This window comes from Solanum verrucosum, unplaced genomic scaffold (genome assembly GCF_900185275.1).
Source record: "Solanum verrucosum unplaced genomic scaffold, falcon-dt-bn FXZP01000049.1, whole genome shotgun sequence".
NCBI lineage: Eukaryota > Viridiplantae > Streptophyta > Magnoliopsida > Solanales > Solanaceae > Solanum > Solanum verrucosum.
Genome location: NW_026020221.1, coordinates 4,540,167 through 4,563,898, shown reverse-complemented (window position 1 = coordinate 4,563,898; position 23,732 = coordinate 4,540,167). Strand labels below are relative to the sequence as shown.

Genomic DNA, 23,732 nt, shown 5'->3' with positions numbered 1-23,732 from the left:
GATAGAAGCAAGTCACTAGCTAACATATGTCACGTTTAAATTGCTTCGGGGACTCCCTTTAAACTTTGTAGCCTTTGTATTACTAATTTAGGTTCTCTGTTTTCTTATTTAGTGTTTGATATTCATATCGAAACGAATTGTTTTATCAAAAGTTTATGTTGGTTACCAATTTAAATTCAATAAATAATGTTGGTGCTTAGTTTAAACACATTGTGCATGATTCATGAATAATGCATATATATGACAAGGTAAGTTTAATGGATTATTTAAGGATGTGATGCAGTTGATGATGTTGTTTTTTTCTTAATCAAATGTTTTGTTGCTTTTTTCTTAATCAAATATTTCGATTTTGAGTTGTAGATATAACAAATTTCTTTGTAGGGAGTGCTACCCCTGAATGACCCTTATCCAATGTAAATTCAAATTAGTCGGACTCTAATATATATATTAGACACCGAATAAGAAATAAATAATTAAAAAAGTAAGTTTAATGAAGGGGTTAAGTTAAATTTTTTTAATCATAATTTTTTATTGTGTAAAGGAGATATATATATATACACACTTTAGATAGGAGGTTATGTGACTCACATATTAGGATAGGAGATTAGTTAATTCGTTGAACTTTGTCTCGCTTATTCCTCTTTACTATTAATTATATTATTCGCGTGGTTTCTTTGTCCTTTCAGTTTGATTATATATATATATATACTTTGATTATTGTTGTAGCTTGTTATGACGGTTGGTTAAGATGATTTGTCAGGTTGTCTGTAGTATTTTGCATTATTGTCTTAATTAATGTTATTTTCCATTATTCCACTGTTTCTTTTTGAGTCGAGGACCTATTAGATATAACCTCTACACTTAAGATAGTGATAATGTCTGCATACATCTTACTCTTTCAGATTCATTTTTGAGATAATTAATTTTAGGATAACTTATTTCTCAATTAAACAGTCCTAACTATTTAATTTGGATCATTTTTAAAAGTTATATTTTAAAATATTAATCAAAATACGAAACATGACAAATATTATGGAACGAAGAAAGAGTATATGACTTGTTCAATTTAACTTTTTATTGTTACTAATTCACTTGACAAAACAAACAAGCCCTTCCATCTCCTCTTACACTGTATTTCTCTATTTTTCCCCCTTTTTAATAATAACTTCTCTATATTGCCGGCGAAATTTGCCCGGAGATTTTGCCTGTTTTCCGATCACATCTCTCAGAGAGATTTGCTCAACAGTCTTCTTAATTAGCTCTCTCTTACTTTAAAGTTTTTTCTGTATACTTGAATTCCTCAACAACCCTTTTTACTTTTCAGTTTTTCCGGCTTTTTTTGGTATTGGTTTTGTGCTGAAATGAAAATAGCTGATTGGGTGAATTGTAAGAAATGTAGTTGAGCTGAAAAAGGGTGTTTTTTGGTGTGGGGTTTAGTTATTTTTCTGGGTTGTTTTGATTGCTGTTAATTTAAGCTAAAATATAGCTTGATTTCACTTTTCTGAGTGGAATTTGGGGAATAATTTTGTTCTTTGATGTATTTTTCATCTTTAATTTTTGAAGGGTGTTTGTGAGGGAGAATTTTCTGTCGATGGAGGCTCGTAATTTTCATGGTCCAGTTGTGTCAAATATGGAGGTTGGTGGGAAGAAGAGTAGGGAGTGGGATTCGAATGATTGGGTGTGGGATGGTGATCGATTTACTGCTGAACCGTTGAATTCTCTGCCATCAGATTGTAGGAGTAAACAGCTGTTTCCTATAGGATCAGAGATTCCAGAAACTGCTACTGGAATCTTCAATGGTTTTTCATCTGGCGCAGGTGAATTGACATTAGGAAATGATGAACGGAGGAAGGAATTGGAGAAAAGGAGGCGGACGATTGTAATTGATGGTGATGATGAGCAGAATGGTGAGGCTGGGTCTCTCAATTTGAAGCTTGGTGAACAGTTGTATCCTGTGATGGAAGGGGAAGTGGAAAAATGGGAAGGGAAGAATGGTAAAAAGACGAAAATTAGTGGGGTTTCATCGAATCGTGCTGTTTGTCAAGTGCAGGATTGTCGAGCTGATTTGAGCTGTGCTAAAGATTACCATCGACGACATAAAGTGTGTGAGGTGCATTCTAAAGCAGCAAAAGCTTTGGTTGGGAATGTTATGCAGCGTTTCTGTCAGCAGTGTAGTAGGTTAGTTTTTTAGTGGACATTTTGCATTTTCATGTGCTACTTGTTTTGTTATCTCTAGGTTATGAACCAGTTAAAATATTCTAATAAAATTAGAACCTTTGGAAACTGGATATATTATTTTTTCATATGACGAAAGATTTAGTTTGTTCCTTGTACTCGATTATCGTGTTGTAGTATTGTAGTTTCTTTTTTGTTACTATCTATGTTTCTTGTAGTTCCATTACTTCTTGTTGTAGATTATTTTTACTTGAGCTGAGGGTCTATCGGAAACAACCTCTCTACCTCTTATGTATGGGTAAGGTCTGCGCACACTCTAGAGCCCTCCCCAGACCCCACTTTAAGTGGGACTACACTGAATATGATATTTTTAAATTTTGTGTCCATCTCATCTGAAAGGTGAAACTTTTAGAGAGGAGATAAATTTGATAACATATTCCTGGAAAATTGATCATGGTTTGATTGATATGATTACTTTTATCAGGTTTCATGTTCTCGAAGAGTTTGATGAGGGGAAGCGGAGCTGTCGTAGGCGTTTAGCTGGGCATAACAAACGAAGAAGAAAAACACATCCAGAAAATGTAGCTAATGGAGCCTCCGTGACTGATGAGGGGGGTAGCCACTACTTATTAATTAGTCTGCTGAGGATACTGGCCAATGTACAGTGTAAGTCCTTATATGAATTCCATGGTTTTCCTGCGCGATATATTCATTTCGTATGACAGAAGATGTTGGGCAAATTAATTAGGTGATAACATTTACATAATAAGGTGAGTTCTTTCACTGTATGGTGATTGGCTGAAGTGCTATTCTTTATGTGGTGCAAGAGGCTGAGAAAGAAAAGAATGTATAGTTATCCTTTGCCTGGTATAACAACGACTTGGTGAATGCAACGATGTGTATTCCATAACAGCAGTTTGTCTCTGGGAATAACAGTTGTTAAATCTAACTTATATTGGGTATTGCTTTTGGTGGCAGGAGAGTTGTTTGCATAAATTATATTAAGTTTGACTGGTTGAAACATCAGCACAGGTTCTTACTACCTAGTTTAGATGTTCTGTTATATCTAAAGGCTACACATGACATAGGGCATTGAGTCATGGACTATGTTGCTCGTACTCTTCAAAAATATTGACGGGTGCATGTCAGATTCTCCAAAAGTGGTGCATTTTTGGAGTATCCGACACAAGAGCAGCAACATTTTTGGAGAGTCCTAGCAATATAGGTCAGAGATTAACAGCTGAATAATTGATGGCCATTAAAATAAATCTTGGTGGAAATTATCTATTGATACTTCTCTACTAGAACTTTAGCGACCAATACGTTTGGACTAGAACAACTGTTTTGGCATGTTTTATTCTCCAACAAGCTTTTGGGTTCCAGTGTTCCACAAGAATCATGATAATGTATAGGCACATAGATACTTATTTAGAGATTTTGCTTTAAATGAGTTGGAGGAGTTACTTTCTGGCTTCCTCTCATTGTGAAATGCAGTCAATAGCTCGGAGCAAACTAAAGACCAGGATCTATTGTCACATCTGCTGAGAAACTTAGCTAGTCTGGCTGGTGCAGCTAATGAGAGGAACACATCGAGCTTGTTGCCTGCACCTTTAGATCTGCAAAACACAGGGACATCTATGGAGGCTCCAAAAGAGGTCTGCACTAGATCCAAAAATTGATAAAACCCTTTCTCCCTTCAGCTTTTGATTGGATTAATTTGCAGGACTCTCTTAGGCCTAATGGGAATTGTTTGACTATACCTGCATCAGAAGTGACAGAGAAGAGAATGGACACGGGCACGAGTGATGCTGAACGTGGAATTTCACAAAATCCTCGTGCTTCACAGCCTGAGACTATGTGTTGTAGAAAAGAGAGCTTACCTATCAATGCAAATGCCCCAGTCACCACATCTGCACCGTTGAAGCTAAATATTGATTTGAATAACATCTATGATGATTCTCAAGGTGGCATTCAAAAGTTGCAGAATTTTGGTGTCTTTGCAAACCCAGGGGCTGGATCTTCTGGCCGTCCTCTATGGATAAGTCATGACCCTCACAAGTCAAACTCCACAAGGACAAGTTGGAACTCAGGATCCACCTCATCCCTTTCACCATCTAGTTCAAGTGGAGAGGCTCAGGTATGTGTTTTTTGTTTTCTATCGGTGTTTACCATTGTACTTATATGCAATTTGTTTAGCTAACAGACATGTTTATTTGGAGTGCTGATCTTTAGCATCTAATTTGTTCGGGTAGTAGTTCTCAGAATTTTCTCCTGTTTTCTCTCCTTTCTTTATGAAGTACATTTGCAGCTGTAACATCCACATTATTGTTTTATTTGTCTTTTGCATGTTTTTTTTTGGGTAGGAGGAATGAATTGTTGTCTTAATGTACTTAGAGCAAGTTTTTTAGGACTGAGTTGTTAACAGAAGGGCCTATGGTGCTATGTCTGAAATTTCTGAGTATCACAATACTACAAACAAAATTAATCCAAGGAGGACGTTCTAACATGGTCCAGACTTGAGGGCTGTCACACCCCAAAGTAGAAGGGAGGTACTGACACCTGATACCTTAATCTTAGCATCAACCGACTTACCACATTCTATGCATGGACAGAATCATAACAATATGAACACATTTCACACATCTTGGAACCAATAGCCTAAATGTTTGAAATATCTTAGAACACCATAAATTCAAAAATAGTCATTCATACATACGATCTGAAACTTAAAAAAGATCAAAACATAAGTTGAACCCACTACGTCTATGGAGCTTCTATGACATCACGTATGAAAGAATGCTCCGGACACCACCTCTCCCAAAGAGATGATAAAAGACTAGCCACCACGATCATGAAGTGGGCCTCGTCCAAACACTTACATGAACTGAACAACCACCATATGTACATCATGGTGTTCAATCTATGCCTGACCAGCTAAGCCGTATGGTTTCTATGTGGGAGTTTGCTAGCAATATAAATGACCATTAGACTACATTACTACACCAGTCAATGTAGTTTCTAGGCATTGAATTTGTAAGTTCTAATACCCTGTTTGAATCTTTGGCCCCTTGCATAGTTTTCCTATTTTTCTTGTTCCGTAGGTTTCCATCAACTCCGAATCACTTTAGACTTCATACAAATAATCTGCCAATCGTATTTCCATCATTTCAATACATTGAACCATTTATGTAACACACAATTTAAGCACAACTTGAGCTTAAATGCATTCTAAAATTTCTGGAGCGCTACATTCCATCATATATTTGTACAAAAGGTGGACAACATGTTATAGAATGATAAGTGTTTGTTTTAGATTCATTTCTTTTTGTTTTGACAGAAAGGTTAGTTTTATTGATGAACCAGTAGTAAGATGGTGCTGCAATGTTACATCCAAAAACCAAAAACCAAAAAATCCCTTCCAATTATGCACTCCAATTTGCTTTCCAGAGAAGCCCAAGACATAAATAAGACCAGTTTTGATGATATATCTTGAAATTGAAAACCATCACTCTAGTAGGCTTCTGTCATGGTTGTTCTCAACTATGCATTAATTTCCAGTAAGTAAAGTAGCCTAATAATACTTTCAGCGATCAGCACTTGCACTTCTCCTTCAAAATTGGCTGCCTGTAATCAATCCTAACCAGGATTCAGCACTTCCACAAAATATGGTAAGATTGATCCTAACCACGATTCAGTACTTCCACGAAATATGGTAAGATTGATCCTAACCAGGATTCAGTACTTCCACGAAATATGGTAAGATTATGATGTTGACTTATCCAATCTGCCCTGCTGTATAGACACATTCCATAAGTTTCTCCAATGTTGATCAAAATTAATTTGTATTTGCCCACCACTACGATGTTCCATAAGTATGCTCTTCCGAGCTCTATCAGCCGTCTGTCATACAGGCTGCTGAATTTACTTGTGAGATATGCAATTGGACCGTTCCTTTGTCACGTGAACTGCTGGCTGCGAGATATGTGATTTGCAGTAAAATCCATTCTCTTAGAGAAATATTTGGTTTGATTGTATTTTTGGTAAAACAAAAAAATATTGTTGATGTTTGGTAAATAAGTTTTTCGAGTTTGAATCAATGTGTTCTTATCATTAGATTGCTCTAGGCTGTTGGTGCCTGTAGGGCTAGTCAGATACCGAGAAGAAATGTTCAGTGAGTTTGATTGCTAACAATTGATGCATCAATGTATAAATATGGTTTGTCTCTTAAATACAAGATTGTGACTAATTTTCAGAGTCGAACGGATCGTATTGTCTTTAAACTTTTTGGGAAAGATCCTGGTGAAATTCCCACAGGCTTGCGGAAGCAGGTATTTTGGTTCTCTTGCTATAATATGCTTCTATGGAAGCGTTCTTGTATTTCTTTCATCTCAATATGAAACCCAACCTTCTCTATTCCTGGACAATCTGCAGGTTCTTGATTGGCTATCACACAGTCCTACAGATATTGAAAGCTATATTAGACCTGGTTGTATTATACTAACAATATATCTTCGGATGGATAAACCCATATGGGAGGAGGTAACTTTTTTTTTCCTCAGAAATCTATCACTTCATTTTCTGAGAGGAACAATGGATCAACAAAAGTTCTATCTGGGTTTGTTAATTCAAAATAAAGGGAAAGGAAAGAGAAATCATGTTGGCCAGAGTGGACATTAAATTTCATGATACTTGAAATGATCGTATTACTTTAGTTATCCCTTAAAGTTGTGTTTTCTATAAGCTATTCGTAGTACCTTTTAATGAAATGAAACTAGCAAATTAAATTTACTCAGGCCACACATCTGCTCTTTCCTTTTCCTTTTCTGTTTCCTTATGTTCCGTTAAGGTTTTAATCTAACAAGTTTTGCACCTAATTGTTTTCCCTTTGCAGCTTTATTGTGATCTTAACTCTAGTTTGAAGAAACTTCTTAATGCATCCGCTGGTTCATTTTGGCGAACTGGATGGGTTTATTCTAGGGTGAAGGATCGAGTGGCATTTTTGTTTAATGGTATATTTGCATCTGTCATTGTATCCTTTCTTGATCCATGTTCTCTCCTGTCATGTCTTTTTATCCACAGTTACGCCTCTGATATGAACATCAAGTCTTTGTTTCTGTACTACAGGGCAGGTTGTTCTGGACACTCCCTTGCCAAGCCATAGAAACTGTGGGATATCAATCATCAAACCTATAGCAGTTTGTGCCTCTGAAAGAGTTCAATTTTTGGTCAAAGGCTTTAACCTATCTCGTCCCACTACAAGGTACCTTTGATATATGCTTGATCCTAAAGGCATTTTACTTTTTCTATTGATCTCTGCTTAGCTGGTTGGAGTATGTTGAGCTAGTTAATTGATTCTTGGTTTGTCTCCACCTTCCGTTTAGGTTACTATGTGCCATGGAAGGGAAATATCTCGTTCAGGGGAATTGTATTGATATGGTGGTAGGAGCTGATTCTTGTATGGACCATAATGAGATCCAGTCCCTTAGTTTTCCTTGTACAGTGCCAAATGCTACTGGAAGAGGGTTCATTGAGGTGATTTTTTTTCTCCTTAATGCTTATTCTTTTCCCTATCCCGGAGCAATCCTGTTCGGATTATTGTGAATGGAATTTGATGCTCGTTGGCTTGCTGATGACTCTCAGTTTTATGTTATAAGTAAATTCATTGAAGATTCAAGGAGAAGGATCAACTTTTGGTCTCTATGTGCACAGTAAACCTAGGCTTGGGTTGATAAAATATAAATGTATAAACCTATCAGGAAAAAAGAAAAAGGAAAATCTATTTGTTTTTACCTCATTGGAACATGCAAACTATTATATACTCCATTTTTGGTTGGACCCCCTGTTACCACCATGTGTTGCTTTTCATTAGATCACAGATTCTGATTCATACTTCAGGTATGTAGTTACCTGATAAAGTAGATTGTCTGAGTAAATCCTTATATCTCAATCTCCTTTTTCTGCATAAAATTAACTATATTGGATACACTTTATTCTATTTCTGAAATGTAGGTTCATTATCTTTGACAGGTTGAGGACCATGGTCTTAGCAGCAACTTCTTCCCATTTATAGTTGCAGAGAAAGAAGTTTGTTCTGAGATTCGTACATTGGAGAGCATTATTGAGGATGCTAAAATAGCCGATGGTTTTCTGCGAGGAACTGAAGAATTTCAAGCCAGGGACCAAGCTCTGGACTTTTTACATGAACTGGGTTGGCTGCTTCATAGAAGCCATTTGAAATTTAGAGTGGGTTCTGGTGCCAGCTTGAATCTTTTCCCATTTCAGAGATTCCATCGGCTTATAGATTTCTCCATTGACCATGACTGGTGTGCTGTAGTAAAGAAACTGTTGGATGTCTTCTTCAATGGCGTTGTGGATGTAGGAATACAGTCATCACTTGACGTTCCATTGCAGGAGGTTGGCATCCTTCATCGAGCTGTGAGGAGAAAGTGCAGATCTATGGTAGATGTCCTCTTGAAATATCGTAATCATGGAGCTTTTGACAAATCAGGACTACAAAAGCAAGAAGATGATCGTGGCTATTTATTTAGACCTGATGCAGTGGGTCCTGGGGGTTTGACTCCACTTCATGTTCTTGCTAGTCTTGCTGGCTATGAGAATATTTTGGATGCTTTAATTGATGATCCAGGACAGGTATATTTTCCTTTTTCTATTATGTGCATTTGGGTCTTTTGCAATGAAAATAGACAGTCCCCTCAATCCACAGAAAGGTGTGGTTTTGTGTGTGTGTGGGACTGGAGCACGATAAGATCAGCAATAGCCATCAGTCTTTTCCTTGTTATCAGGATTGATATATTAGCACTCTAATCCAGGGTGGCTCTAGAAATCTGAGTATTTAAGTATTGGCAGCCCCTCCCTGACAATATGTACTTTGGTTATTGTTGTCAATTTTCTGCTGAATGCCTCTCAAAGTGAGTCTTTCCATTATATAGAGAAAATAAAGATTACACATCCCTAAAGATCCGCCATTCCTATCCTTAAAGATCAGCTATTCTATCTCTACAAATCTGCCATTGAATCCCTCTAAATCTGTCTTTTTGCCATTGAATCCCTCTAAATCTGTCTTGTTATCCCTCCAAATCAGCAATTCTGTCACAATATTTATTCATATGATTCTACAACAAATGTATATGATCATGCTAATTTATATCACTATATAATTACATTAATATATACAATCATTTAGTTGTCTATCATGCTAACATCCCCCCTCAAATTGATGCTGGTGGATCAAGAAGCATCAATTTGCCTACTAGAAACTGATGGCGTTGTCGTGCCATCTATTTTGTAAACGCATCAGCTATTTGAAGATCACTGGACACATGTGGAAGAGTAATGACTCCTTTATCTACAACTTCTCGTATATAATGACAAGCCACTTCGATGTGTTTGGTCCTCTCATGAAAAACTGGATTAATAGCAATCTGAATAGCACTTGTATTGTCAGCGTGGAGAGGAGTAGGATGAGATTGAGGAAATCCAATCTCAGCAAGTAATCCACGAAGCCATACAACCTCGGAGCAAGCAGTAGACATGGATCGATATTCAGCCTCTGTTGAAGATTTTGACACACGGTCTTGCTTTTTACTCTTCCAAGATATCAATGACTCTCCAAGAAACATGCACCAACCAGAGACTGAACGACGAGTATCAGGACATCCTGCCCAATCAGAACACTAAAAGCATTAAGACGAATAGGAGAACCACTTGGAAAGAACAATCCACGAGTAGATGTTCCTAGAAGATACCGAATGATGCGACGAACAGCCACCAAGTGGAGATGACGGGGAGCTTGCATAAATTGACTAACTTGTTGAACTGCAAAAGAGATATCAGGCCGAGTAATAGTAAGGTAATTTAGACTCCCAACTAATTGTCGAAATGTAGTTGGATCAGGAAGAAGATCGCCTTCCTCACGACAATACTTCACATTCAATTCCAATGGAGTATCTACGGAGGATGAATCTTGAAGACCAGCCAAAGAAATCAAATCTTGAGTATATTTGTGCTGGTTTAGAAACATACCTGAAGCAACATTATGAACTTCCAAACCCAAAAAATAAGTAAGAGTACCAAGATCTTTCATATGAAAGGAATCTTTCAGTTGTTGTTGGAGGCTAGTGATTAGTGAAGAATCAGTTCCTGTGATAATAATGTCATCTACATACACCAAAAGAAGAACACAACCTGTAGATGTTTTCCTAAGAAACAAAGATGAGCCATATTTGCTCTGCTCAAAAGAAAATTGTAGCAAAGTAGATCGAAACTTATCAAACCAAGCTCTTGGAGCTTGTTTTAATCCATACAAAGACCGCTTCAACTTGCATACATCTGATGCAGCCGATGAGAACAAACCAGGTGGAGGTTTCATATAAATATCTTCTTTAAGATCACCATGGAGAAAAGCATTTTTGACATCTATTTGATAAAGAGACCAGTTTTGTGAAGCAGCAATGGCAATAATAGTTCGCACCGTAGTCATTTTGGCTACGGGTGCAAAAGTCTCCTCTTAGTCCACCCCATACTCTTGTCTGTTACCAAGAACAACCAATCGAGCTTTGTACCGATCAAGAGCTCCATCAGAATGAAGTTTGATTGAATAAACCCATTTACATCCAATAGGGCGGACATTTGAAGGACATGAAACAATGCCCCATGTGTCATTTTCTTTAAGAGCCAAAAGTTCTTCATCCATTGCTTTATGCCAACATTCATGCTTGGAAGCTTGTGAGTAACAAGATGGAACAAATATGTTGGATAAAGTAGAGAAAAAGCCATACCAATTGGGAGTACGAGATACTCTGGTAGATCGCCGAGTAGGCTCAAGAGGACCAGATCTTGAAGAATTCTCAGATTCTAGTTGTGGTACAGTTTCAGGTGGCAAATCGGTGTCGGGATAGGATAAAGTTGGTCGACGTCGTTCATACACAAATCCAGGTTTGAACCTCTTAAAAGAAGATGATAAATCCTCAAAAGTAGGAAGAAGAGGAGAAACACAAGATGGATCTACAATCGTAGGAAAGAAATACTGATTCTCGAAGAAAACAACATTTCTAGAAATACGAAATTTGTGAGAACATGGATCATAGCAAGTATAACCTTTTTGTGAAGTACTATAACCCATAAAAGCACATTTAGTAGAATGTACAGAAAGTTTATTGCGCTGCGAAGGAGGCAAATGCACAAAACAAACACAACCAAATGTATGAAAATCACTATAGTTAGGATTTTGGTGATAAAGACGAAAATATGGAGACTCAAGATTTAGCACTTTAGATGGCAATCTATTAATTAAATAGACAACAGTAGACAAAGCTTCCACCCAATATTTAGATGGTACAGAGGACTCAATCAATAAAGTATGAGTGACATCTAAAAGATGGCGATTTTTTCGTTCAGCAACTCCATTTTGTTGTGGTGTATATGGGCAAGAGTGTTGTGAGACAATTCCTTTATCAAGCAAGAATTTTTTGAATTCATAAGACATATATTCTCCACTAGAATCAGATCTTAATAATTTGATGCATGTAGAAAATTGAGTCTCAATGTAAGCCAAAAATGTCTTAAACATGGAAAATACCTCAGATTTGGATCGAAGAAAATACACCCATGTAAACCGACTATAATCATCTATGAATGTCACAAAGTATTTGAAATGAGCATGAGAAATAATTGGTGAAATTCCCCAAACATCACTATGAATGACATCAAAACACTTAGTAGCATGACTACCCAAAATTAGGAAAAGGAAGAGTTTTACTTTTGCCTAATTTACAAGTAGAACAATCAATGGAAGCAACTGAAAATTGATTTTTATTTTCCAACAAACCAGAATTTGATAAATGGGACAACACAACAAAATTTGGATGTCCTAGACGCTTATGCCAAATCTCAGTCTTACTAGCAGTAGAAGTACAAGCAAAAGATAGAACAGGAGGAATGGAAAAGTGTATAGGAAACAATCGTCCAACTTTAGGCCCTTTCGCGATTATCGTCCCCGACACCTGATCCTGCACAATACAACCATTACGAGAAAAATTCACATCACAATTGTTATCTACCAATTGTCCAACTGAAATAAGACTAGTTGAGAGGTTTGGTGAAACAAAAACATTCTTGAAAGTTGGAGTAATGTCCCCAACCTTGGTAATGGGTAAATTACTACCATTGGCAATCTGTATTTGTGATGGACCTTGATACTTACGAACATTTTTTAGGATGCTCGTTGAGTTGGTCATATGATTGGAAGCACCTGAATCAACAATCCAAAGATTAGATGTAACTTCATTACCTTGTAATCCCAATGCTGAAAAGGCTGACGCGATCATTTGTTGTACCATTTCAGGAGTAAGAACTTGTCCTGAAGATGAGATATCATTAGTGGAACCATTTATCCCAGCTTGAAAAGCATTGATCCTACGATTTTGAGGGCGCGTGGGACACTCTTTGATAATGTGTCCTTGTTGTTTACAATAATTACAGAACTTCTTGCTACAATTGCTAGCAATATGACCATATTCCTTGCAACTGTAGCATTGAGTTCTACTCATATCCCTGCCCTTTCCTTTACCTTGAGCAGCAAATGCAACAGTGACGTCATTTTCTTTCTTGAAAGCATTTTGTGTGACAAGACGTTGCTCTTCACGAAGTAATTCCCTAAAGCAAACATCCAAAGAGGGAGACGGGTCATGATTCATCAAGTTAGAGCGAACACTCTCAAAGTTGGAGCGTAATTTCATCAAAAATTGGTGTCACTTGCTTTGCTCATGAACTGCCTGAATCACTAATAGAGATTCAGTAGGTATTTTGGCATAGACAATATCTGTAAATTTAGCCCATAAGTTCTGAAATCCAGAAAAATAATCTTGGACAGAAAGACCTCCTTGAGAGTAATTAGCAATTTCATACTCTAACTGAAAGCGTCTTGCGCTATTATCTTGGTTGTAAACCTTTTGTAAGTAATCCCACATGGCCTTAGCTGTTAGCTGTCTTGTACTGCCTGAGATTAAGAACAATAAGAGGGTCAATTGACCCTAGAATCCATGTCATCACCCGAGCATCTTTAATCTTCCATTCACCTAGCTTTGTTGCATCAGTAGGAGTAGGATCACTTCCATCTATATGGCCCCATAGTTCTTTGCCGGTGACAAACAACTGAAACTGAAACTCCCAAGAAGAATAATTTTTCCCAGTAAAACGAACACCGAAGGATTCAAAGTGATGTGAATTCATGCTTTTGAATAGCTATGAAAACTACAAAGACTCAAGAAAGCAACTAGAATGACCAAGAAAAAATTCCCAGGTGGTAGGACTGATTGCCGATGAACAGTCAACCAAAAACCAAGATTTTCAAATTTTTTTTAAAAGGAACCACAAATGACTCTATGAAAAAAGACAGCCAAGAGAAGGCTCTAATACCATGTCAATTTTCTGCTGAATGCCTCTCAAAGTGAGAGTCTTTCCATTATATAGAGAAAATAAAGATTACACATCCCTAAAGATCTGCCATTCCTATCCCTAAAGATCAGCTATTCTATCTCTACAAATCTGCCATTGAATCCCTCTAAATCTGTCTTGTTATCCCTCCAAATCAGCTATTCTATCACAATATTTATTCATATGATTCTACAACAAATGTATATGATCATGCTAATTTATATCACTATATAATTACATTAATATATACAATCATTTAGTTGTCTATCATGCTAACAACTGTAACGGGACTTGACCACCTGAACCAAGATACCTCTGCGAAATTCACTTCTCGATGGACCTTTTGATATGTTCCAACCTCTAAGAAGAAGTATGCATAGCTTTTTGTGCTCTTCACTTGAGCTAATTAGGATGTATGATGTGACCTAATTGGGTTTATCATCATTGCCTTAACAATTGAGGAGTAAAAACACTCATGCAGTTAGGGGTAATTTGGTTGGAGGTATTACGAGAACTAGTACAACTATGAATAATACGCATTAAGTAATACAATCATCTATGTATTATTTTATACGAGATTAGAATGTGGAGTAAGAATGCGCTTGTTCGCAATACGGAGACAAAAATACCCTTAAATTGTGGAGGACTCCTAACCAGGGGCGGACCCACGTGGGTTCCAAGGGGGTCACCCGAACCCCCTCGACAAAAAAATACATTGTATATACAAGGTAAATTTTGTGTATTTATGTGGATATATATATTTTGAACCCCCCTAAAGACAAAGAGAAACTGATAGCTCAGTGGCAGGTCCCCTTGAAATTAAGCTTCATGTCGCGCGTTCGAATCCTTGTGTTAGTGTTTTATTTTTTTTCTCTCTTAGTTTCAGTTTTTTTTTTTTTAAATTTTCAGTTCTGTTTTTCACTTTTTTTATTTTTAGTTTTTATTTTATTTTATAAACATGCTAAAAGTGTGGTTTTAAACCCAAAAAAAATCAAGGGTCTGCCACTAAAACTATATACTACTACTTCCTTGAAATTTTGTTTTGTTGGCTTATTTACACGTTTATACTTTTATTTTTCGAACTCCCTAACGAAAATCCTGGGTCCGCCATTGCTTCTAACTCTGTAAATTGTGCTTGCTCCAACTTAGTGCTAGACTATTTTTCCTTTATCAATATGATCACTATTTACCTGTTTAAAGAAAACAAAGATGCCTTTAGAGTAGATAATCCTTACAAAGTATTCCAGATATTATTACTCATCATATTACAATCCCTACATTATTATTCACTGTGTAATTATCCATTTATTATTATAATACCATACAAACAACTCCTACATTATAATTTCCGCATAACTAGCATGTAAACCAAATGATCCCCTATTAGTTCATAAATACACATCCTTGCTTTTCCTGAATAAGGGACTTCAACTGTTTTCTCTTTTCTAAACTATGACTTCTCTTTGCAGTTTAGAGTATTTTTCTGCAACCTGCTCTTTCTTAGGCTTTAGTTTTTGAGTAAATGTCTCTGTAACTTGCTTCAAGGTTATGGTCATGAGTGTTCTGTTGAAATGTGTGACCATCTCATTAAAAGCTTAAACCATTAGAGAGAGCACACTTTTATTATTTAATTGTATTCTCAACACATCTCACGCGCGGCCTTGATTCTTTTTCATGAGCCAAGCATGTGGAAATTCTTTTAATAATGGGTGGTGGTAAGATTCTAAACACATCCCCTCACGTGCGGCCGCCAAGCACGTAGAAATTCTTTTTGATACCATGTTGAAGTGTGTGATGCACTGTTGTGAAAGGCGATCACCTCGTTGCCAATGGCGAGAGGCGAGGCGACCCTTCATCGCCTTTTAACTTTGTGGCGAGGCGATCTTCCAAAGGCGACAAAAGGCGACGCCATGGCGACAAAAGGCGAGAGGTGAGAGGCAAGAAAAGCGTCGCCTTTTGTATTTTCTTTAAAAAAGGCGACCAATTTTGGGTTTTAAAAGTTAAAAGGTAATTTTAGGGTTTACGACTAGACTCCTCCGGTGACCAACCAAACTTTTCCGGCTACTCCAAAGTCCAATTCTACCTCTGTTTTGACTTTTGTTTTGTTTTTTTTCTCATTGAAGTTCTAGACTTTTAGTATGTACGGTCTATTTTCAATTTTTTTCAGTTTCTGAATTAAAATATTTGTTAATATGTTATTGCTATTGAGATTTTGATTATTTACATATGCAATTAAATATTTTAATTTTTTGGTAAATTGGTGCCGCAATTCAAAAAGGCGCTCGCCTTTTATCGCCTTTCGCCATTTAAAACACTGGTGTGACCATTTCATCTAAAAGCTTAAGCTATTAGAGAGAGCACACTTTTATAATTTTAATGTATTCTCAACATGTTCAATTGCTGAATAAGAGGCACTCTGGTATATTCATATACACAAGGATGCTTGTGTTGTAGATCTTTCCTTGTTTTATTTTCTGGTTCCATTGTTTGGAAAGAAATGAGTTAGGCAGGTGTTTGAAGGAGCTCATGAATGATAATTGTTTTCTTCAGGTGGGAATTGAAGCTTGGAAAAGTGCCCGTGACAGTACCGGACTGACACCCAATGATTATGCATGCCTGCGAGGCCATTACTCATACGTCCATATGGTCCAGAAAAAAATCAATCAGAAACCAGGTGACGGACATGTTGTTCTTGATATCCCTGTTTCGTTGTTGGATAGCAATCTCAAGCAGAAACTATCAGATGGTCATAGGTCGGTAAAAGTAACTAGCTTTCAAACTGAGAAGTCTTTAGGGAAACCAATTCACCGACAATGCAAACAATGCAAACAGAAATTATCTTATGGAAACTCAGGAACATCACTTGTATACAAACCGGCAATGCTTTCAATGGTTGCAATTGCTGCTATCTGTGTTTGTGTAGCTTTGCTATTCAAAAGTTCACCGGAGGTTCTTTATTCGTTCAGACCCTTCAGATGGGAGCTGCTGAAGTATGGCTCCATCTAAATAAGGTATAGCCTTATGTTTTAAGAAGATAATATAGGAAATGCCATGGCTTGTTTTTTCTTCTGAATTAATATGCCACGATATAATTGGGAGAGCTCCAACTCTGTATATTTATTTTGACTAATTCATCATAATATTATACATAAGAAGCTTTAACTGCAAATAGGAAATTTATTCTTTTTATAAGTTGGTAGCACTACTTGAACAGGACTGGCCACTGGGTTTGTAGTCGTAGACGCCTCAGATCTGACCCCGAATATGTTGTGTAAGATGAGTAAATTGCTTTGTATTTTAACTATATGGACTGCTAATTGTCTGCATCTATGGTTTGAGCACACATTTTTCTTGCTATATTGATCTTCCTTAGCTAGTTAGCTTCCACTTAGGTAAAATCTGGACAAGTTATTACATTTTTCATCAACATTGTTTCTTTTTAGCTGTTCTTTATTTGTCTTGTATAGTTTTTTAGGAGTCCGGATCCTAAAGGGCAAAAAAAATTGACAAAAATTCCAAAAGGGCACATTTAGCTTTGACGCTATTAACAGATCAAAATCGCTGCCCTAGCAGCGATTTTGTCCAATTTTTATTTTATTTTTTTCCGAAAATCGCTGCCTGTGCAGCGCTTTTGCGGAATTTTTTTTTATAAATGGCTGCGATTTTCGTTATTTTTTTTAAAATTTTCAAAATCGCTGCTGTTGCAGCGTTATTCCTTTTTTAAAAAAGAAATCCCTGCCTTGGCAGCTTTTTGGTGGAAAAACTTTTTTTTTGTGATTTTTTTTTTCTGAAATTTCTGCCAATAGTCAATATCAAAATGACTAAATTTTTCTTTTTTATAGAAAACGCTGCCTTAGCAGCGATTTTGGTGAAAATTCTTTCTAAAAAAAAAACAAAATCGTTGCCTTGGCAGCGTTTTTGGTGGAAACTTTTTTATTAAAAAAATCTCTGCCAATTGGTGGAAATTTTTTCTTAATATTTTTTTTTATAAATATCGCTACCAATTTTTTTTTTATTAATATTTTTTGTTAAATTGGCAGTGATATTTATAAAAAAAATATTAAGAAAAGATTTCCACCAAAAAGGCAGCGTTTTCTAAAAAAAATTTTTTTTAGTCATTTTGATGTTGATTAGTTGGCAGAATTTTTTTTTTAAAAAAAATTCCACCAAAAATCTGCCATGCAGGGATTTTTTTATTTTAAAAAAAAAAAGGAATAACGCTGCAACAACAACAATTTTGAAAAAAAAAACAAAAACAAAAATTGCTGCCAAATTTTTTTTCGCAAAAACGCTGCACGGGCAGCGATTTTCTGAAAAAAAATAAAATTGGACAAAATCGCTGCCTCTGTTAACCGTGTCAAAGCAAAATTACTGCATCAGTAGCGATTTTGCCCTTTTGGTTAGAAAAAAATTTGATGTGCCCTTTTGAAATTTTTGTCAAATATTTTACCCTTTAGGCTCCGAACTCAGTTTTTTAGTATAATTGTCAAACTTATGATTTCCTATTTGTACCTACTTCAGCTACTACTTGTTTGAAAATCTTTATCAAACACATTGGAAGGAATATCTATTCAAAATGTCACTTGAAAGTTCTAGTATTGCTAGTGTTTCATGATATAAAAGATTAAGTTGCGCGGATTTCTCACTTTTGATGCGCAGTTGTGTTGGATTAACATACTATTTTAGAGAATTTGATATGCATCCATTGACATTTTTGAAAAGTCTAAGCAATATCGATGAAAGGTAAATTCAAGTGATTTAAACTAAAATTGTTTGCCCTCTCCTCGTACTAAGAAGCAAGTGCAAAACACGATAGTGTAGCGTGTAAAAGAAACTCCTTTATATATTTGGGCTGCTACAAATCGAATCACCAAATGGTGAGTTAATGCGAAAGCAGGCCAAGAATAATATTTTTCATCTCCAATAGATCTTTATCAACATACTATATTTTTAAAAAAAAAAATTATAAATGGTTTTACTGGTTTCTAATAATTCAGTTTTTTTTTATATATATATAAACTAAAAATCAAACTTAATGCATTCTATTCTATTTCCAATATTTCAAGAGCATTTTTTTTTTCCTATTTTCCTTCTTTTTTTTCCAGTGGACTTGTAAATTAAGAAGCCTCAAATCACTCCCTCCGTTTAATATTTTTAATTATCACTTTTAATATTTTAAAGAAAAATACTTATCGTTTTCTATTTTATTCTCACCATTAATTATTCATTATTTAAGAACTAAAGTATACATCAACTAGTATAATTATCATGATAAAATACTTATTTTAATATTATTTCTAAAATGATTTATAAAATTCAATATGAACAATTAAAACTAAAGAGAATATTGAAAATACCCCTAAATTATTAATTTCATCCCTAAATATAACAGTCTTAAAAACACTCCTTTCTCACTAACTAAACTTACATACACATATGATTTGCTTTATATGAGTAAAGTATATCGTTAAATTCTCATCTAGTTTAAAAGTGTTTTTAACATTTTTCACGACTTTTTATTAAGAATCACATGCTTTTACAAGAGTTTGAAACCACTTGTTATAGTATATAATAGATGTATGTAAATTTAGTTAGTCAAGTAAAGATATATTTAAAAATTATTAATAGTTTGAAAATGAAATTAATAATTTATGCCAAATTTAAAATATTTTTAATACTATACTATACCTCAATTAATATAAGAAATACTACTATTTATTTAACTCTTGGTGTCGAATCGAAGAAATTTCCATGGCGGCTCGGCAAATTCAGAAGCGAATTCTGAGTCTTCTCTCTACTAAAACCTTCATCTCTCAAGGTATGCTTCCCCTCTAGCTTTTGCACAGAGAGTTGATAATCCCCAATTCTTAGATTTTTATTTTATTTTAGGTAAAACTCTGAGCTTTATCATTCTGTATTCAATGTTTTCGCAATCAGTATAAACCCTGAAAATAATGTTTTTTTTTTTATTATTTCATGATAGGCTAAGCTAGTGAGGTATAGAGGCAAATAGGGTCAAAGATTTGGATGTATTTAGTTGTTTGGAAGTAAATGAAGTGAGTTAGGAGGATTTCTCTACTATGATCTCATTTATAATCTTTGTGTATTGTTTGAATTTATGCTTAGTTATTATTATTATGTTATTAGAGGTTGTGGATTTGGGGAAGTGAAGGCACATGTCAATTGAATTTTGAGGGTGTTATGGTAGAAAGGAACATAATTTCCTGTTGAAATGTTTCTAAATCTAAAATTTGGAAACAATTTCTAATGAACTATTGGAGAATAACATAAGCGAAGGAAGTCGTTTGGTGGAATGTTTGGTTGCTAATTAAGCCTTCTTTCATATCAAACACGCCCGGAAATCATCTTTCTGAGTTATTTGAGAGTGTTGAGTTGGCATAACGGGATTTGAGATCTCTAGGGTTAAATTCAAAGGCATTGAGTTTCTAGATATGTCCTCGCTAAGGTGGTTCGACTATCATGAGTGAGATTCCTATGTGGCTGTTTTAGGGAAGAATGTATAAGCTCCCCGTTGTGGCTCTCGGGGCTTGATGCTCAACCAGCACTCTTATCAGTGGTACATTATGTGATGCATATGTGTGAGTTAACACATATTGAAGCAATTCAATAGTTTCATCATTGAAACTATCTGACTTGAATCTTTTTGTGTTGTAAAGAAGTCCTAACTCATTTGTTTAGATTGTCCATGTTTTAATTCTTACTAAGACTTTTAAAGGTTGACTCTGAAGTTTGAGTAGTGGTTGTTTCATTGGTTCTGTAATTTCTTTCCCAATTCCGACCTCGAATCAATATTCAAATCCCAATTTAGCCTCCCTTAAACCTAGGGCAAAATCACCCAATTTCTACCCATAATCCATGATTTAGATGCTAAAGTTAGCGTAGATTCATGTATAATCGTCTCCTCAACGTTATATGACATTCCTTAGTCGATTCTCTTTCTGTCTTTCCCGTCAATAACTTTGGTCTCCCAAAATTGTGTTGGAATGTTGAGAATCCTTAAAAACAACCACTTCATACCCAAGCCACTGGCCCTCAAGTGGCTAAGTCCGCAATTACGAGGTCCCTCTCGCAAACGCGGCTGCACCAGAAAAAATAAAATCTGCAACATGCTTAAATGTGAGATCCTGCATCAAAATCACCCAAGCTCCTCAAATCCCTAACATCCAGCAGGTCCCAAAATACTATATGGACTTAAAGGAAGTCTCAAATCATGGAATGGGATTCAAATACTCAAAATGAAGGGTGGCTTTCGGACAAACTTCTCTTATATTAGAAGCAATTGACAATTCAAATAATATGATTTGTTATCCTCAGTTGTGTGTAATTTATCCTTTTGATGTTTTTGTTAAAATATTATAATTACTCTGCGTTGTGCATCTCCACCTGTTTTTTGTGAAGAACTTGTTACTGAGATTCTACCGCGTTTCTTACTTTTTCCAGGATTACCATGGAGTTCTGTTTCTCCTGCAAGGTCATCTTTTGGCATGAACAATATATGTTCAAGACGGTGTTTTCAAACAGTTACAGAAATCACCAAGCAGGCTGTTGAAGTAGGGGAAAGTAATAAAGATTGCGATGCCAATACCGATTCTGCTGCTGCAGTTGTTTCTAGTATCATGAAAGAGACCACATACAAGTACACTGTGCAATCTAATCTTAAAACCTCCCCAAGACATGACCTGATGATGATCTTCACTTGCACAGTATGTGAAACCAGAACCATGAAAACAGTTTGTCGTGAGTCATACGAGAAAGGTGTAGTGGTGGCTAGATGTGATGGTTGTAAAAACATACACCTTATTGCTGATCGTCTCGGGTGGTTTGGTGAGCCTGGTAGCGTGGAAGACTTCCTGGCTGCTCGTGGAGAGGAAGTGAAAAAGGGCTGTGTTGATACTTTAGGTTTTACACTCGAAGATCTGGCAGGAAAGAAATCACTGGAAACTATTAGGGGAGCAGTAGAATCCAAATCTGAGATTTAGAAGTCAAATCTGGAGATTGATATTAAACAAGTTGATTTTGTAATGAACATTCAATATGCAAGTCTATAGTTGCTTTGGCAATGCTTACAGCTTTTATTTGCTTATAAATTATAAATAGACAAATTTAACACTTATTTATGAAAACCCAATAAGCTTCAACCGACCGTTAAAGTAAGGAGGATTGTCCAAGTCTTGTAAGGAGCTCATGTTCTCATACCTGTGCGATGTGGAACATTCTCATCTATAGAAGTCCTTTATAATATATTGATCATGAAATGATTAAAGTTACTGATTTATATGTATACCATATGATTAAACATGTATTTTAGAAGAGCTTTTAAGAAATATCAAATTAGGTTGGACTGTTAAATTTGATAGGGAAGGATTAGCAAGAAAATATTAATGAGGTTGTGTTTGGTAAAGAGGAATATATATTTTAAATGATCAGTTAAGGACTCTCATGAAGATGACATGCCAGCATACTAGAAGAGACAAGATTAGAAATGAAGATATTTGAGACAAGGTAAGGATGACTTTTATCGTAGATAAGATGAAAGGAGCGAAACTGAAACAATTCAACCATGTGAAGAGAATAGGTGCAGATGTCCTAGTGATGATCTCTGTCACAATGTGAGGTTGATTACACATTTCCAGCTTATCGAGGACATGACCTTAGATAGAAAATTATGGAGGTTGTGAATTAGAGTGGTAGGTTAGTAGGTAGTTAAGCGTCGTCTTATTATCCTACAAGGTAGGTTTCTCCTTTCATTCCAATAGTATTAACATCATTTTCGTAGTTTTTGGTCCCTCGATTTTTGTTGCTACCTGTAGTTTATTGCACTTTGACTATCCTTTTGTTTTGTTGTGGTTTTTGTTCTTTTTCTCTATATGCTTTAGAATGCCTTCAATATTATTGTGTTATATTCATTACTTATTTTCTCCTTTTTAATTTGCTTTGATATGTGTTATTACCGAAGATTTTTTGGACATAATCTTTGTATTTTTGAAAAATAAAAGTACGATCTACATATATTCTACCCTCTCATATTCCATCCATAAGTTTACACTGAATATATTGTTGTTATTAGAATGTAAATATTTTGATTACTTGAGGAGTAAGAAAATATATTATATCTTTATTTAAAATACTTTACCCTTGTTTATTCATTAAATATTTACTTCATATAATTGAGGTATTTGTAGTTTTCAAAAACAATCACTACTAAGGACAAAATGAGAAAATACTATTAATTTTGTCTTGAATTTTTAAAGTAATATTATCTCTGTCTATCTTTACTTGTCTAGTATCACCTTTTGAATATAAAAACTCAGTGTTCTGAAAAATACCTAATAGTTAATGATAAAGGTTAAATTAGAAACTAAGTAATAAAGTATTTTTAATTTTGAAAAAATAGATAAATAAAATTAAATATCTACTTTTAATATAATCAACAAGAATAAATAATATGATACCACTATATATCCCGTTTGGCCATGCGATATAGTATCATAATATGGAATCATGAGATGAAATTGAAGTTTTGTTTGGACATGCGATATATAATTTTTGTGTTGTATATTTTCTCATAAACATAAAAATTTCATAAGTTGTAAAACTATTAAAATAGCCCCAATTGTTTATTCAATCTTATCAAATAAATAAAAATTTATAAAATCGCATAATAAATTATTACAAAGCTATTTGTTCTCCACTTAAGTAATTGTTTCATCTAACTTTAATTTGATAAAAAAAAATTGAGCATAAATTGTAGTGTACCAGTCTTTAATATAATCCTTCCACATAGTATAGACAATTTCCTCACGTTGAACTTGCATTTCTCGATCATGTGACCGAGAAAACGAACCAACATTGTTACTTTGAGCCATTTGTTGGTCAATATCATCCGCAACTATATTTTCATGCTCATAGACAGGGGCGGACCCACGTGGTATCGAGGGGGTTCATCGGCAAAAAATAACACGGTATATATAAGGTAAAATTTCTGTATTTTTGTAGATATATAAATTTTGAACCCCTTCAATAACAAAGAGAAATTGATGGCGCAGTGACAAGTACCCCTGAAATTAAGCTGTAAGTCACCG

General features: G+C 35.3%; 3 protein-coding genes across 3 annotated transcripts; 2 read left to right on the top strand and 1 right to left on the bottom strand.

Annotated features, from left to right (window-relative positions):
- Positions 1-1,550: 1,550 nt before the first annotated feature.
- LOC125830847 (squamosa promoter-binding-like protein 1) lies at positions 1,551-16,805 on the top strand. The gene is made up of 11 exons (XM_049510020.1): positions 1,551-2,178; positions 2,660-2,841; positions 3,670-3,830; positions 3,899-4,312; positions 6,429-6,503; positions 6,607-6,714; positions 7,067-7,184; positions 7,300-7,435; positions 7,557-7,707; positions 8,203-8,826; positions 16,180-16,805. Exons 1-11 carry the CDS (start codon positions 1,592-1,594, stop codon positions 16,633-16,635), a joined length of 3,012 nt encoding a protein of 1,003 aa, XP_049365977.1. The 5' UTR covers positions 1,551-1,591; the 3' UTR covers positions 16,636-16,805.
- LOC125830887 (uncharacterized) lies at positions 12,066-12,893 on the bottom strand. Its single transcript, XM_049510067.1, has 2 exons — positions 12,485-12,893; positions 12,066-12,203 (listed from the first exon to the last, which is right to left on the bottom strand). The coding sequence occupies exons 1-2, from the start codon at positions 12,888-12,890 to the stop codon at positions 12,166-12,168; spliced, it is 444 nt and encodes a 147-aa protein (XP_049366024.1). The 5' UTR covers positions 12,891-12,893; the 3' UTR covers positions 12,066-12,165.
- A 2,552-nt stretch (positions 16,806-19,357) lies between the features above and the next one.
- Positions 19,358-21,738, top strand: LOC125830879 (uncharacterized protein C24H6.02c). The gene is made up of 2 exons (XM_049510061.1): positions 19,358-19,447; positions 21,091-21,738. Exons 1-2 carry the CDS (start codon positions 19,381-19,383, stop codon positions 21,627-21,629), a joined length of 606 nt encoding a protein of 201 aa, XP_049366018.1. The 5' UTR covers positions 19,358-19,380; the 3' UTR covers positions 21,630-21,738.
- Positions 21,739-23,732: the final 1,994 nt, after the last annotated feature.

Excerpts from the sequence above, each read along its gene's own strand:
- LOC125830847 (XM_049510020.1), top strand. The coding sequence starts at position 1,592 with ATGGAGGCTCGTAATTTTCATGGTCCAGTTGTGTCAAATATGGAGGTT. Across the intron at positions 2,179-2,659 it reads TTCTGTCAGCAGTGTAGTAG|GTTTCATGTTCTCGAAGAGT; the intron begins GTTAGTTTTTTA and ends TACTTTTATCAG. Across the intron at positions 7,185-7,299 it reads AGTGGCATTTTTGTTTAATG|GGCAGGTTGTTCTGGACACT; the intron begins GTATATTTGCAT and ends TCTGTACTACAG.
- LOC125830887 (XM_049510067.1), bottom strand. The coding sequence starts at position 12,890 with ATGAATCATGACCCGTCTCCCTCTTTGGATGTTTGCTTTAGGGAATTA. Across the intron at positions 12,204-12,484 it reads TTCAGCATTGGGATTACAAG|GATCAGGTGTCGGGGACGAT; the intron begins GTAATGAAGTTA and ends TGTATTGTGCAG.
- LOC125830879 (XM_049510061.1), top strand. The coding sequence starts at position 19,381 with ATGGCGGCTCGGCAAATTCAGAAGCGAATTCTGAGTCTTCTCTCTACT. Across the intron at positions 19,448-21,090 it reads TAAAACCTTCATCTCTCAAG|GATTACCATGGAGTTCTGTT; the intron begins GTATGCTTCCCC and ends TACTTTTTCCAG.